This window comes from Pan paniscus, chromosome 5, assembly GCF_029289425.2.
Source record: "Pan paniscus chromosome 5, NHGRI_mPanPan1-v2.0_pri, whole genome shotgun sequence".
In the NCBI taxonomy this organism is placed as follows: Eukaryota; Metazoa; Chordata; class Mammalia; order Primates; family Hominidae; genus Pan; species Pan paniscus.
The window spans coordinates 90,842,297-90,858,012 of record NC_073254.2 but is presented as its reverse complement, the minus strand read 5'-3'; the positions used below and the strand labels follow the sequence as shown (position 1 = coordinate 90,858,012).

Sequence of the window (15,716 nt, the reverse complement as noted above, 5' to 3'; positions counted from 1 at the left end):
GTAAAGGCATTAGTAAAACTATCTCCATTTATCAATGACATGATCTTTTACATAGAAAAATCCTAAGGAACACACACACATAACTGTTTGTTTGTTTGTTTGTTTGTTTTTAAGAGATTTTCTTGAGGGTTTATTTACATGGCTGTTTGGACATCTCTTTGTTGAAAAGGAAAACTTTTTTTTTCTTTTTTTATTATTATTATACTTTAAGTTTTAGGGTACATGTGCACAACGTGCAGGTTTGTTACATATGTATACATGTGCCATGCTGGTGTGCTGCACCCATTAACTTGTCATTTAGCATTAGGTATATCTCCTAATGCTATCCCTCCCCTCTCCCCCCACCCCACAACAGTCCCTGGTGTGTGATGTTCCCCTTCCTGTGTCCATGTGTTTTCATCATTCAGTTCCCACCTATGAGTGAGAACATGCGGTGTTTGGTTCTTTGTCCTTGCGATAGTTTGCTGAGAATGATGGTTTCCAGCTTCATCCATGTCCCTACAAAGGACATGAACTCATCATTTTTGATGGCTGCATAGTATTCCATGGTGTATATATGCCACATTTTCTTAATCCAGTCTATCATTGTTGGACATTTGGGTTGGTTCCAAGTCTTTGCTATTGTGAATAGTGCCGCAATAAACATACGTGTGCATGTGTCTTTCTAGCAGCATGATTTATAATCCTTTGGGTAGATACCCAGTAATGGGATGGCTGGGTCAAATGGTATTTCTAGTTCTAGATCCCTGAGGAATCGCCACACTGACTTCCACAATGATTGAACTAGTTTACAGTCCTACCAACAGTGTAAAAGTGTTCCTATTTCTCCACATACTCTCCAGCACCTGTTGTTTCCTGACTTTTTAATGATCACCATTCTAACTGGTGTGAGATGTTATCTCATTGTGGTTTTGATTTGCATTTCTCTGATGGCCAGTGATGAACACACACAACTGTTAATGCTAATTAAATGAGTTTAGCAAGACTGCATTGATACAAAATCAATATATGAAAATCAATTGTATTTATATACACTAGCAATGAACAATCTGAAAATTAAACTAAGAAAATTTCATTCACAATAGTGTCAGGAATAATAAAATGCTTAGTAATAAAGTATGACTTACACAGGAAACTATAAAATATCACTGAAATGAAGAACTAAATAAGTGGAAAGATATGTTCATGGATTAGAAGACTTAATATTGTTATGGGTCGGAAGACTTAATATTGCTAAAATGGCAATATTCCCCCAATTAATCTACAGATTCAATGCAATCTTTATCAAAATTCTGGCTGCCCTTTTTGTAAAAATTGACAAGGTATTTGTTTCTAAAATTGATATGGAAAGTGATGAACTCAGAAAGAAGTTAGGGGATTTATACTTCCCAATTTGAAAACTTATAAAACTACAATAATGCCATCACCAGATGGAGTGACATGCACCTTGTAGTCCCAGCTACTCAGGAGGCTGAGGCAGGAGCATCCCTCGAGCCCAGGAGTTTGAGACCAGCCTGGACAACATAGGAAGACCCTGTCTCAACTTAAAGAAAGCAAACTACAGTAATACAGTGTGGTACTGACATAAGGATAGCCATATAGATTAATGAAATAGAACTGACAGTGTAGAAATAAATCATTTATGGTCAGTTGCTTTTTGCCAAAGGTTCTAAGACAGTTCAATGGGAAAAAAAGTCTCCTCAAAAATTGGTTGCCAGAGTTATGAATATGCTAAAACCCCCCTTAATCATACCGTATAAAAGGACAAGTTTTAATATATGTGAATTATATCTCAATAAGGAGGGGTGGTGGGCAGGAAAGGTGGAAACACACAACATTCCAAAAGGCAGTGTATGCTTTGCTGGGAAGAGGTATGAAAGGAGAGTTGGCCGGCTCAGAATTAGAGGAGGCCCTACACATCTCTCCCTACACTTCTCCAGCAAGTTCCATGACTGCACTGTGTGTATATACCTTTTAATACGAAAGTTGAAATCTCTTTTTCTTATTGTTTAACGTGGGGGGGAAAGAGAGGCTTTTGAAATTACCTGATAGCTATTGGTAGCACTAAACATGTGTCAAGAGCCCAATACTCTAGGACAACTACCCAGAGTGATTATTACACAGAAAAAGCTGTTAGTGTCTTTCTTGAGGCCAAACTATAAAAGTCTTGTTGCCAAAAGTCATCGTTTAGAAACTGGAACTAGTTCTTATTTGTAACAGCCTTGCTGAGATTAGATGATGTATAGTTGGAGAAGAGAGAATGTGGCAGTGGGATGAGCCTATGGAGGTGAGGCTAAATTGATACTTACACAATAGAAGAACTGAGAAGCACTATTGATACTGTTAACTGTGGCTGAAGGAAGAAGAGGAGGCTTGCTGTACTTCTTCCTTTCCAATATTTCTGCCTTTTTTGTGGGGGCGGGAGCCTTATTTAAATGGCCAGGATCTCCAGGACTTTGTTGAATAAAAGTCAAGAGCAGCCATCCTTGCCTCATTCCAATCTTCAGGGATTTAACACAGTCTTTCACCATTAAGTATAAGGTTGGCATTAGGTATTTTTGTAGATGCCCTTATTAAGTTGAGAAAGTTCACTTCTAGTCTTAGTTTGCTGAGAGGCTTTTATTTCTTCTTTTCATTATGACTAGATGTTAGATTTTGTCAAAGCATTTTCTCCAGCTATTGTGAGAGTCAGATTTTTTTTTTAATCTGCTAATATGGTGAATTACATTGATTGATTTTGAAATTTTAAACCAACATTGCAATCTGGAGATAATCCTCAAGTGGTCATGATTTATTGTCTTTTTATTGTTGAATTTGATTTGCTAAAATTTTGAGAATTTTTCTGTGATCATGAGGATTATTAGTCTGTAGTTTTCTTGTAATGTTTTTGTCTGGTTTTGGTATCAGGGCAATGCTGGTCTTACAGAATAACTTGAGAAAGATTTCCTCCTTTTCTATTTTCTAGAAAAATTCATGTAGAATTGCTGTCATTTCTTCCTTAAATGCTTGGTAGAATTTACCAGTGAAGCTCTCTGGTCCTGGAGGGTTGTGTGTATGTGTGTGGAAGATTTTAATTATAAACTTAATTTGTTTGATACAGGGCTATTTCACATTATCTATTTCTTCATGAGTGAGCCTTGTAGCTTGTCTTTCAAGGAATTTTTCTATTTTGATCCAAGTTGTCAAATTTACTATCATAAAAAGTTGCTTATAATAGCCCCATATTATCATTTTAAGGTTTGTAGAACCTATCTCTTTCATTTCTGAGGCTGGTAATTTATATCTTCTCTTTTTCCTGATAAGCATGGGTAGAGTTTATCAATTTTATTAACTTTTTTTTCCTAAATGACTAGGTTTTTATTTCACTTATCTTCTCAATTGTTTTCTATTTCTACTTTAGTTGTTTCTGCTCTTATATCTATTAGTATAGTCCTTTTCTCCATTTACTTTGGGCTTCATTTGCTTTCTTTTTCTAATTTATAAAGGTAGGAGCTTAGGTTATTGAATTCAGACCTTTCTTATCCAGTAAGTGCTTAATGTTTTCTAAAAACTAATTTCCCATCTAAACACTCCTTTAGATGTATCCTACACATTTTGATATGTCTTGTTTTCATTTTCATTCAGTTAACCACTTAATCATTTCCCTTTTGATTTCTTCTTTGGTTTGTATTTTGCTTAGAATTATATTGTTTAGTTTCCAAATATTTGGGATATTTTCCAGATATCTTTGTATTTACTGATATCTATTTTAATTCCACTGTAGTCAGAAAACATATTTTGTACGATTTAAATTATTTTAAATGTATTGAGACAGATTTATGGCCCAGGCTATGGTCTAACTATCGTGATAATGTTCCATGTGTACTTTCAAAGATTGTATTCTGCTGTTGTTGGGTGGAGTGTTCTATAAATGTCATTTAGGTGTAGTTGAAAATGTTATTTAAGTCTTACATATCTTTCCTGAGTTTTCAAGTTTGTAAATTTTTCAGTCGTCATTTCTTCAAATTTTTTTCCCTGTCTCCCTCATTCATTCACCTTTGACTCTGTTCCTGTGACTCTGTACAGTGTGTGTGTGTTGGTCTTGCCTTTTCTGTTTCATTTTGGTAGTTTCTATCATTATGTGTTCGAGTTTACTCAACTTTTATTCTGCAGTGTCTCCTCTGCTGCTAATCCCATCCAATGTATTTTTCATCTCAGACATTGTATTTTTCATCACTGAGGTGACTTGGGCATCAGGCATTTTGAATTTTATGTTGCTAGATACTGGATGAGAGAGACATATATGTATACACACAACCATACATAAAAACACATATATATGTAATGTTATACTATATTATAAATACATATGTATTCTTGAGCTTTGTACTGGGACACAACTGAGTTAACTTGGAAACATTTTGATCCTTTCCAGGCTTGCTTTTGAAGTTTGTTAGGCAAAACCATCTCAGCCTCTAGTTTAGGGCTAATCAATTTGACCTTACAACAGGCACGATAACCTTCCAAGTTCTCCTCCAGGTGCTCCAGCTGTTACTAGGTAGCTCCACTCTGGCTACTGAGAATGGGAACTAGTCCCCTCCAGTAATTGATTCACCTGCTCCTTGCCAGTGGTTCTGCACCTGGCCTGAGGTAGTTGTGTGAGCATTTGCTCTTCATACTCAGTTGAAGACTTGAGGAGAGCTGTCTACAGATCAGCAGAGTTCTTCCCTCTCTAGTACTCCACCCTGCATATCCTAGTTGTCTTGGCCTCCTCAAATTCTCAGTTGTTTCCTCAATTCAAGGGGACTGCAGAGCTTTCTGGGTTCCCCTCCCTGTGGTGTAGCCTGAAAACATACTTCAGGCAGGAAGCTGGGGCAGTTGTAGGGGTCACATTTCTCTTTTCTCAGAGATCTCTGTCTCATGTGCCTCTTTTCCAATGTCTGGAAACTTTTTTTAATCATTTTGTCTGCCTTTTCGTTATTTAAAACAAGTGAGGAAAAACCAGTCCCTATTGCAATTTTGTCCAGAAATGTAAATAGCTTGTTGGACTTTTAAAGTCTTACAAATTTTCTACTCAGTAATCAGTAAGCATATATGGAGGTAGGCCCTATCCCTCTGCCTGAGAGGGAATAGTTATTCCTGAGTATCCATAGGGAATTGGTTTCAGGACTGCTACTCATACCAAAATCCATGGATGCTCAAGTCCCTGATATAGTGTTTACATATAACCTAGGCAGATCCTCCTGTATACTTTAAATCATCTCTAGATTACTTACCTAATACAATGCAAATGCCATGCAAGTTGTTGTTATACTATATAGCTTTAAAACTTGTATTATTTTGACTGGGTGCTGTAGCTCACGCCTGTAATCCCAGCACTTTAGGAGGCCGAGGGGGGCAGATAACTTGAAGTCAGGAGTTCAAGACCAGCCTGGCCAACATAGTGAAACCCCGTCTCTACTAAAAATACAAAATTAGCCAGGCCCACGTCTGTAGTCCCAGCTACTCGGGAGGCTGAGGCAGGAGAATCACTTGAACCCAGGAGGTAGAGGTTGCAGTGAGCCGAGATTGTGCCACTGCACTCCAGCCTGGGCAAAAAGAGTGAAACTCTGTGTCCAAAAAGAAAAAAGCCCTATTATTTCTTGTTGTATTGTCATTTTTTTGTTTTATTTTCAGATATTTTTAATCTGAGGTTAGTTGAATCTGCAGATGCAGAAGCTGCAGATACAGAGGGTGACTGTGTATCCTCCCCACCTAGCTCTGCTGAAGTCAGGAAATTCTGCCTTCTCTGTGAACAATCATTTTTATTTGCATTTTTTTTTTAAACTCAGCTGACCAGGGCAGAAAATCCTACTCCCACGATTTTCGTAAGCATCTCCAAAGTAACCAACATCTTTAAAGATAACCAATCTCACTAAAAAAGGAAAGATATAATACTTGAAGTATAAATACTTGGAATTACCCAAGAAAACATCTTAGGTTGGAAATCAATGGTTTAGGATTCCCTTTACTGTGATTTCAGAGGGGAGAACTCTTTAACTCTGCCCCCAGCTTCACAGCGGGTCAGATTCCCCAAAAGTAACCCAGGGGTTGACCTAGTTAACATGCAGTCTCTCCTGCCAGCTGTGACCTGCTTCCTTTCAAGAGATCACTGAGCAAAGGAAATTGCGTTAGCTGATTGCGGGGCATCTGAATTGTGCTCCTGCACCCCGTTGTATTAAAGAATAGAAAAACACTTGGGTACTGTGGAGAGCCACACGCTAACATGTCTCCAGGGTGCTGGCCTTTCAGGTGCGCACCATTCTCTAATGACACCAGGAAAGGAGACCTTGCTGCAAAATGATGTATAGCTTCACAACTGGCTGTTAACTTTACATAAATTGTAGATTTTGCCACGTCATTCTGTGTGAAGCGCTGGAAGGATATTCCTGTGCTAAGGAAAGCAACAAAAGAATCTGAATCCTTCAGTGGTCGTGATGGTTAATATGTTAAAGTCTTAGGGGAAAATGAAGGAAATCAGATCCAGGTGGCTCCATATCATTTCCAGAAATCACCTCTGCACAATTTGGATCCCATGTTTTTGAGAGAATGGGGAAATACAACCAGTATCCTGAAGCCATGTGAAGAATGTATCAGGAGTTTCAGTATGACTGAGAAGGGTAGGCTCTCATCTGAATTAAAAAAAAAAAAAAGGATAAAGCTTATTTATAAGCATGTGGGAAAAAGGAAGAAATCTTTTAACACTAAAATCTGATCTGACCTGTTGGAAAGGACACTACGTATCAATTTGAACCTCTGGCTTTTGTTGAGGTGTCTGGTGGTTGTCCTAGTTGTGTCTAAGGAAGGCTGTGGACTTGTTACCAGAGTTGCTATCACATGTAGGTGTCCTGGCTTTGCTACCTGGAACTTTCCCAAACCTTTTAAATCTGTCAACCAGTATTCTTTCAGCCATAAATGGTGGCTGGCATCACCTGCCCCTCATGATCACACTGACAATACTATTTTTATTTATATATTGTAGTATCTTTTGAACAGTGCTTTGCAGTCAGTGGAGTCTTTCCATACCTCAATTTTTCATCAAACATTGAGTTGAAGTGTTACACTTCTCTCGCAAATAAAGAAATGGGGAAGTTAGAAAATCAAGAAAGGTTAAATGAGTTGGCCAGTGTCCCAGGGGCAGGGACCTAGGCAAAAACAAAAGGCTTCTAATTCCAAATCCAGTATTCTCTGCTAAAATGTGCCACCTCCCTCCCTTTAGGGTTGGTGGAGGTATCGATACTGGGGCTAGTCCTACAGCTAATGCTTTATGATTCTTTGTTCTGCTTCACTCAGCACCTGCTGTACCATGTTATGTTTGTAAGTGGCTTAGTGTTAACTTTTCTCCAAAAGGCAGCAGGGTCTGGAACAGGAGACTGGCCCAGTCTGGCATCTGGAGAGGATGGTGGTTGTGGTGTTTTCACAGCTCCTCCATTACCACCTGGTATCATTTAGTATTACTTTGCAAACTGAATCATAAATCAACTCATTTAATGTAGAGAAGGGCAAAAGTTGCTGAGAAATGTTTTGTGGGTTGGTGTCCGGAGCTTCAACTCTGGGAGGGTGCCTGACTTGACAGTATCACCTTAGTCACTAAGGAAAAAGAGATCCAGGGCTTCAGACCTTCAAAACAATTATTACTTGCTGAGATGGCAAAAACAATTGTAGAGTTGCTTCAATGGCTGAGCTTTAAACAGTTTGTTAAACTACAGATTAAATACGAATGATTCTTTTTTCTTTGAGACAGGGCCTCATTCTGTTGCCCAGGCTGGAGTTGCAGTGGCACAGTCATAGCTCACTGCAGCCACAACCTCATAGGCTCAGGCAATCCTCCCACCTCAGCCTCCTAAGTAGCTGGGACTACAGGCACGCACCACGTGCCACGACACCCAGCTAATTTTTGTATTTTTTGTAGAGACAGGGTCTCATTATGCTGCCCAGGCTGGTCTTGAACTCCTGGGCTCAAGAGATCCTTCTGCCTTGGCCTCCCAAAGTGCTGAGATTACAGATGTGAGACACTGTGCCCAGCCAGTAATGATTTTTCGTATGACCAAACCATTGAAGAAAATTTACACTTATTTTTGGTAAATGAAATACCAAAAAAAAAAACTTTATCAGATGATGGCCTGATATCTCCTGCACTGATTTCTGCCCCACATACCCTTTTTAGATTGAACCAAATTAGAAATATAAACCAGATGATTAAAAATTAGGTATGATTCATTTTCCAGCTAATCGGCTTTACTTCTGTTGCTCCCTCTTCTAAATGCAAAATGAATCCAAGCAGTGCTGGATTTAAGGAAGCATACATAATTATTACAGGGCAGGCAGGAGAGCTGGGCATGTGGTCTCATACCCCACATGTAGTTAGGTAAGCATGTATGTTTTTCAGCTGCATTTATTTCTTAGTTATTCCTAGTGGCAAATGTGGGGGGTTGATGATCACTGTGAAACAGCAGCTTATAAAATTCACCCTTTATTATCAACAGACTAAACTTCCTATTTTGCGTAGATGCTCCTGTGCACCTTTATTTTACATGGAATGTAAAATATTGTAATGACTGATTTTCCTTTGAGACTGTAATACAGGTAATGTTCCTATTCAACTTTGTAAACCAAGACCTGACACACAGTAGGTATTTTAAAAACTGTTTTGATGTGACCAAAATTATACAGAAAAAAAGAGAAGTACACCAGGATTTTAAAGTCTCTCTCTTTTTTTTATTTTTCACAAAGGATTTGCTGTAAGTCTTCAAGTCATTTTGTCCAATCCAAAAGCTGTATTTAAGCGTCGTGGATCCCAGCCAGGGATGCAAGAATCTGACTTTCTCAAACAGATAACAACAGTCGAAGAACTGGAACCGAAAGCAAATAACTGCACTAAGGTATTCATTACACTTGTGCTGCCCGACCTCGAGTGTCAGCATGAAGAGTGCGCTACCCAAGCTATTTCCTTCCCCTTCAGGTTCTCGTGTGGCACACTCGGACAGAGAAGGTTAATCTAGCCAACGAGCCAAAGTACCACCTGGACACAGTGAAAATTGAGGTATAAATTGAAGCAGCAACTGGTGCAGTTTGTCCAGCCAGTGGATCCATATGGAAGAGGATGTTTGGAGTTTAGGCTACAGAGCATTCAGGTATTGTTTGTTTTACTTCAGTACAGCAGCCTTTCTTGTCATCTGATGGACATCTGTTTAAATGGAGCTTGTCAGTTAACATAAGCTAATTGGATGGTTGGTACAAAATGTTTTGTCTTCATTTGTTCTGCATGTTTTCTCTACAACAACTAAATTGGAAGATTTTTTTGTACAGTGCCGATACTGCAAGATACCACTCTGAGTATATATTTTTTCTTTTTCTGCAATTTGCCCTTATAATAATTGGTAGACTTGAACAGGTTGGTAGACTTGAACAGGTTTTTAAAACAGACAAGTATTTTGTCAGCTAAACGTTCCTGATGATTCCTGACTTTGCAATACTAAGTAATTTTTGGAAGGTTAGTGGCAGTATACATCATAGGAAATAAAAACCCACAAATGAAAAGATCTATGGAGTCATGTTTAATATAGGGAAATAACATTTTGTCAATACTAGGCACCATAAAATGTAAACACAATTACTGTCATAAACCTGGATATACCTTCAAGGATTGAAGATTGAAAGTGGCTTTGTTTTAGTTAGTTACCCTGTTTGCATATAGTGCAGAAAAAGGTCTTCATGTTAGCACTATGTACATTAAGAAGAGATCCAAATTACAAGAGAGGCAGATAAAATTTGAATTCTTTAAGCATTCATTAAACGAAGTTTTGGAGTAACATCCAGGTTTATCTTCCTTTCACTAACCACGTTCCCTGTTAAGCACATCATAACAACAGCACAGTGAAGTGAATGATGAAATAAAAGCATTTTGATACACTAGAAAACAGTGGTCAGTGAGGCATTTACATTCTATTTATATGATTAAACATTTGATCATACAGTACCTTCCTACAGGATTACTGGCTAATTTTGGGGTGGGGTTTATACTATTAGAGGTATTACTAACATGATAACTACTTCCCTTATATGCAAACATTAGAGCTATAATTTTATTGAGAGGAAAACTGATTTTGCAAGTTGAGCAGCTTCTCAAATAATGCAGTACATGGAAATATGAGCAAAGCTGCCCTTGACATAAAATGGTTTATCAACCTGCCTTTCACCACATCAAATTGAATCAGTACAGACCAACACGGTCAATCAGATCATTCTTAATATGAACCAATGGGTAAAAAGAAAAAAAATATGCATATGAATAAACAGGGGAACTAGATGCGTTTCAGCAAGGAATGTCAGGTGGTAGTTCTGGATGAAACTTGTATTGCAGTTTTCATTTCCACAGTTGTGTGCTGAGAGTCTGACCTGATGAGCTTCCAGACCATCCTGCTGTTGTGCTGGGGGGCTGGCCAAAACCTGCAGTAGGGGTTGCACTACTGATACTCATGCCAGCCATCTGCTGATTCATCTGTGAAACACATAAAAGGCTTAGTTCAAGAGGCTTACTTCACTTTTAATTCTTGTTTCTTTAGCCACACAGTTGGTCATTTTTTCATTAATGTGACAACTAGTCCAAGCACTGGAATAAAAACAGAGTACCATACAAATATTTCTTAAAGCAAATAGCTACTTTGTTCCCTTCTTTATCTACTTTCTAGATACAGTTTCCCCAAAGATTAACCGCAACTTAAAAAAAAATACCAAAGCAATCTTGGGATTTTAATGAGTCCGCTACTCTAACTAACTTTCACCTACACTAGGATATTGTGCTTTAACTACTAAGGAGTAAGAAAATTTTAGGAAGTAAAATAGTCTAAAATTATCCTATAAACTTTGTATGATAGATATTATTCTCTATTAAAATCTTATATACTTCCTAAATATTTTAAAAGTGGTCATAAAGCATTTATTTCTTTCGCTGATCTAACAACATAAACATCTAAAATTTATTTTCATTGTATGCAATAAAGTATAAGATTACATGTATTTTTCTTCAAGACTGGAGTCAAATATATATATAAGCATCTTAACCCTGTGATTCTCTTACTTCCAAAATTGGTGATGATAAGAGAAGGAAAGGCAAGATTTACCATATAGTGAGTGGGTTTAAAACTTACACTCAGAGTTAGACTGTGTTCTTAATTTAATACATTTGACTTGACTTATTTACAGTTTCAAAGACACTAACATAAACTACATCACTAATCAGGCATAAGTGTCTGAAGAAGCAGATCACGTCTTCATACCTACTAAAGGACATTTTAACCACCTTGTCGTTGGCCAGTAGATTGCACTGATGGAGTGCTGGAGAACAGCATCACCCTTCTGCATTATCTGGAAGTAAGAGCCAGTATTAACTCCTTCCTGGTTCATCTAGCACCTTAACCTGAGCTGGGTGTGCTTCAGCATGTTGACCATGTGACTGACACTTAGCACATACAATTTTTTAGATTCCCAGCGGGTAGAGACCAATGTTTTACCTATATTCTTGTAAATGGTGGTAGCAAAATTAACTGGGATATATAGTGATTGTGCTAATGTTAGAAATCACTCTAGACTATTCCCTGAATGCTCTAAAGGTAAAACAAGTGACCAAACAGAAACCAAGATTGCCAAAATGCTGGAGGAACATCAATGGGAAGTGTAAAAGGAAGAAGAGTGGGAGCATGAACCTCTCTAAGAGCCTTTGTCTGTGCAGCTAGAGAAAAGTCAGAACACAGCACCTGAAATAGAAATGTTCTATCTTAGCTCTAACTTAGGTAGAAATAGGATTTTATAATATGAGGGGATGTCTGGTTCACACCTTATGGGAATTGAATCTTTTTGTACTCTTTTTAAACATAAAAGTCATTATAGGGTATGTAAAAAGAAAATACAACTTTACAAAGGTTTTTGAACAAAAAGAATTTTTACAGAGCCATGGGGCAGTAATCATCCGACCTGAAAAATAGCCTTAGATCCCTCATAAAATAGTGCTTTGAGAATATGAGGCTAGATTTTTATTTTCTAATAAAAGATCCTAAAATTATTAGTGAAGCTAAGTTGTCTAAGTGGACTGTAAAAATGTCCCACCAGCAAGCTGGATAAAGCTTAGTGCTAATCTCAGAGGTGACAGAGAGGGAGTCTCATGATGCCTGAGATAATTTCTGGCCATTAGTGGTGTTCACGTTACAGTTACATTACAATTTGAAATGAAAGACGTTTAACCTTTTTTTTACAGAATACTCTAAAATAGGGATAATAACACATCATTTGTCTATCTGATACAACTTCATAATATTTATAGATACTTTTGACCCTATAACATATTATCCCTATTGAATTCTTTCTGCCAGATCACTAGACTTAAAAAAAAAAAAAAAGATTTAGAAAATAAATCTGGTTTGATTTGGGAGAAGCTAGAAAGTAAATGACCCCTACCTGTGAGAGGCTCCACTGGGGCTGCTGAGCTTGCGGCAGGCCAAACTTACTCTGGGGTGCACCCATTTGTCCCACCATTCCTCCTTGGGGGCCAACAACGTTCTGAGGAAGTGGCATCACACCAGTTTGTGCATTTCCCATAAACCCATTGGGCATGGGCATGCCCACCATCATGCTTGGACTCTGTCCCATCACATTTCCTATAAGGCCAGGAGCTGCAGGCACAGGCACGCCCATCGATGGAAAGCCCTGAAATGCAGCTGGTGCTTGTGAGGTAAATGGTATATTTGTGGGTCCCATAAATACACCTGCACCACAAAAAAAAAATGAATGAAGACAGAGCTATCACGTGTAGTTGCACTCATCTCTATAATCACAGAAAAATTGCCTTTCTGAACTACTCACAGCAAACATTTTAATTCCAGTTTGGGCTGCTCCTACTACTCAGACCAACCCACACCTAAACCCTGAGAGCTGGTTGTTTCTAGGATGCAGACAAATCAGTTATTAACCTGAGTAAATTTAATTAAGAAATGTAAATCATATGCAACAGCCACACAAAATATCTTCCACTGTGAAGACCAAACTATGTAGCATGACATCATACACTGTTTTATTGCTGATTTGTACCACTGGTCCCCCAGTACGAAACAGGGAAGTGAGAGCTGACTATATCTCGCTTCAATAGGTGTAGTGGGCTGCCCAACCATTTTAGCTCACGTGTGAAATGCAGCTCATTATTTTAAAGGAAATGGTGTGAAAGATTAAAACTCTGTAAACAATAAGCCTTATGCTAATATTTTGTTATGATTACAAAAAAATTCATAGATTTTTTTTAATCCATGTGGTAACTCAAGACTGTTTACCTGCAGAGAAAATACACTGTACGCAGTCATAAACTTCATGCAAATCGTTTCAATAATTCATCAAAGATAATCCATGTTCTATAAGCTTGTGAAACAACATTTAGTGATCTATGAACAGCTTGTTAATTCCAAATAAAGTTCTGTGAATCCTGTACATGCCTCTTAATTTTTTAATTCTAATGCTCATTCATTTTGGCTTCATAGTTGTATAAACTGCAACAACAAAAGCACTCACTACATGGAACAATAAAAGATATATAATTGATCTTATTATATAATTACAAAGGATGTACTTCTAGTAATGTCACTGAAAGCAGATATCAAAATTCATTACCAGGAGTACTTTGCTGTTGAATGGTTCCTGTGCCATACAGAGATAAGATGGAGTCTTTGGAAAGTTGTTTCTTTGCCACTTCTTCTGATTTTGTAGTTTGCTCAGTGAATAAATCTAGATCCCCAGATGTTACTGTAGACAGGGTTGCAGCTGCTGGTGCAGAGGATGTCCCCTGAGACAAACACCAAAATAAGCTATCAAATTCTGCATAGTAAAGCGCAGCTTATCCATTACTTAAAATCCAAATAAAGTTATAAAATTAGATAGGAATCAAACAATTGTAGAAGGTAAAGTGGTGCCATTCAAGAGGATCACTTACAAGCCCAAGCCCATATAAAAACATCTACAATCAAGACAGTACTTCTTAATTTGAATCTGTTAATGTAGGTAGACTGAAGCATGTTCACAGTAAGTTGCATTTACTACCTAAGGTGACACCAAGTTTTTGCTCATCAAATCCTGGGGCTCAACAATAGTTAGAGATGAGAGGACCACCACTCCATAGCAACTACTGCTTCAAGAAACTGGTATCCTTTGGAATAAAGAACATTTCTACAACTACAACAGACTGTAAGAGGATTTGCAATGGCTACTTAAAAGGTTTTATCTTTTCAAAACCTGTATCATAGGATTTTTATACATCTAATCAGTTTTAACTACAATATTAGACTGCTTCTAATCTATCCAGAAATGAAGGTACAGCAAAACTTTGACCATCTATTGTCTGAACATATCCTGCCCTTCACTTTTGGACAAGGGGGCAAATGAACACAAATACAAATAAACATGTAGATATTTAATATAAAACATTTTCACTTAATCTCATATCTTGCACACATTATTATACAATCACAACTGCTAACCTTAATCATCTCCGTAGTCATTAAACATTAAATCACATTCACATGTTATATGGACTTGTTTTGAATATGAAGAGAGTTTCAAAGAATTCTATGAAGACTAGTAAAAGCTGGCTGATCCTTCTCAAACTACAGAATAAGGTGAGTTGCAAGTGGAAATTAAATTCAAACATTTAATGTCCTCCTAGAACACCATGCAATAAGTTACCATCCAAACATTGTACTTATAAACTACACAGTATTTTGAATCTTATGACTAAGCAAGAATTGTAAGCGACAAAAAGCCGCTTAATTTTCCAAAAATTCAAATATGTAAGAAATTAGATATCATGGAATACTAAATATCATAATACCCCTGAATAAAATATATCTAAGCTACCAATGAAGCAGCAGCAGATCATAGAGCTAAGAGCATGGGCTGGAGCCTGTCTGCCAGGACTAGAGCCTGCCCCCATGACTTTCTGTGGTACACTCAGACATGTTACTTTACTTCTCCTTTCAGTCTCTCTCCTATAAACTTGGGATAAGCTTAATGATCACAAAAGTGTTCTACACAATGGTTGGATTAAGTACTTGGTGTTTATTGTTAATATTGTTTATAAAACAAAGCAACTACATCACTAAGTGATCTTTTTATCACACTTAGTATCTGTTCAACCTAAAAGTCTGCTGAAAACCCTGGGGTCTATTCCCTGTGGATAAGAGACAACTATAAGAAAACCCAAAATGTTGGGAAGCTATGATTCCACTCTCATAGTAGAGCAGCCTAATATTCACATACTGTAAACATCATAATATGAAACATCTACCTCAACAAGGACACAGTCTAAAAACAGCCAAACCAATCAGCAGGACTAGTAAGCACTCAAATGTCCACTTACTTTCTGGTGCTCCATTCGCCAGCACTACGACCCCAGGATAAAAGGGAAACAACTTCTGCCTCTCATTTTACACTTCAGGAAGCTGCAGAGCATCTAATCGAAGGCTCTCTGGCCTTTTGGGACCCAAGGGCTTAACCAAGAAAAAACAGGACTTAGCCCTTGTGTATGTCTAGGTACTGTTGGTTGTATATGTATATGTATATGTATATGTATATGTATATGTATATGAAAGAACAGGAAAGGGGTTTCTCCATGTCAACAATGAAGACTCTGGAATTGTTCCTCTCCAGCCCCCAAAACACAG

At 37.7% G+C, this 15,716-nt stretch overlaps 2 protein-coding genes across 7 annotated transcripts in view; one reads left to right on the top strand and one right to left on the bottom strand.

The window, feature by feature from the left end:
• Positions 1-13,491, top strand: part of B3GAT2 (beta-1,3-glucuronyltransferase 2) — a 98,932-nt gene extending 85,441 nt beyond the window's left edge. Inside the window, exons 3-4 of the mRNA XM_008961793.6 lie at positions 8,752-8,900; positions 8,981-13,491. Of these exons, the coding sequence (XP_008960041.2) occupies positions 8,752-8,900; positions 8,981-9,067 (236 nt within the window). The 3' untranslated portion in view covers positions 9,068-13,491. The remainder of the gene's footprint in view (positions 1-8,751; positions 8,901-8,980) is intronic.
• The window catches only part of SMAP1 (small ArfGAP 1), a 193,518-nt gene continuing 187,354 nt past the window's right edge, over positions 9,553-15,716 (bottom strand). For 5 of the 6 annotated variants that reach the window (XM_034962322.3, XM_034962326.3, XM_034962324.3 and 2 more), the window contains 3 exons: positions 13,672-13,843; positions 12,472-12,779; positions 9,553-10,519 (listed from right to left, as the gene is read on the bottom strand). In XM_034962322.3, coding sequence (XP_034818213.1) covers positions 10,385-10,519; positions 12,472-12,779; positions 13,672-13,843 — 615 coding nt within the window. In that variant the 3' untranslated portion in view covers positions 9,553-10,384. Of the gene's footprint in view, positions 10,520-11,110; positions 11,386-12,471; positions 12,780-13,671; positions 13,844-15,716 lie in introns of those variants that run through there. The other variant, XM_034962330.3, reaches the window with a different exon arrangement.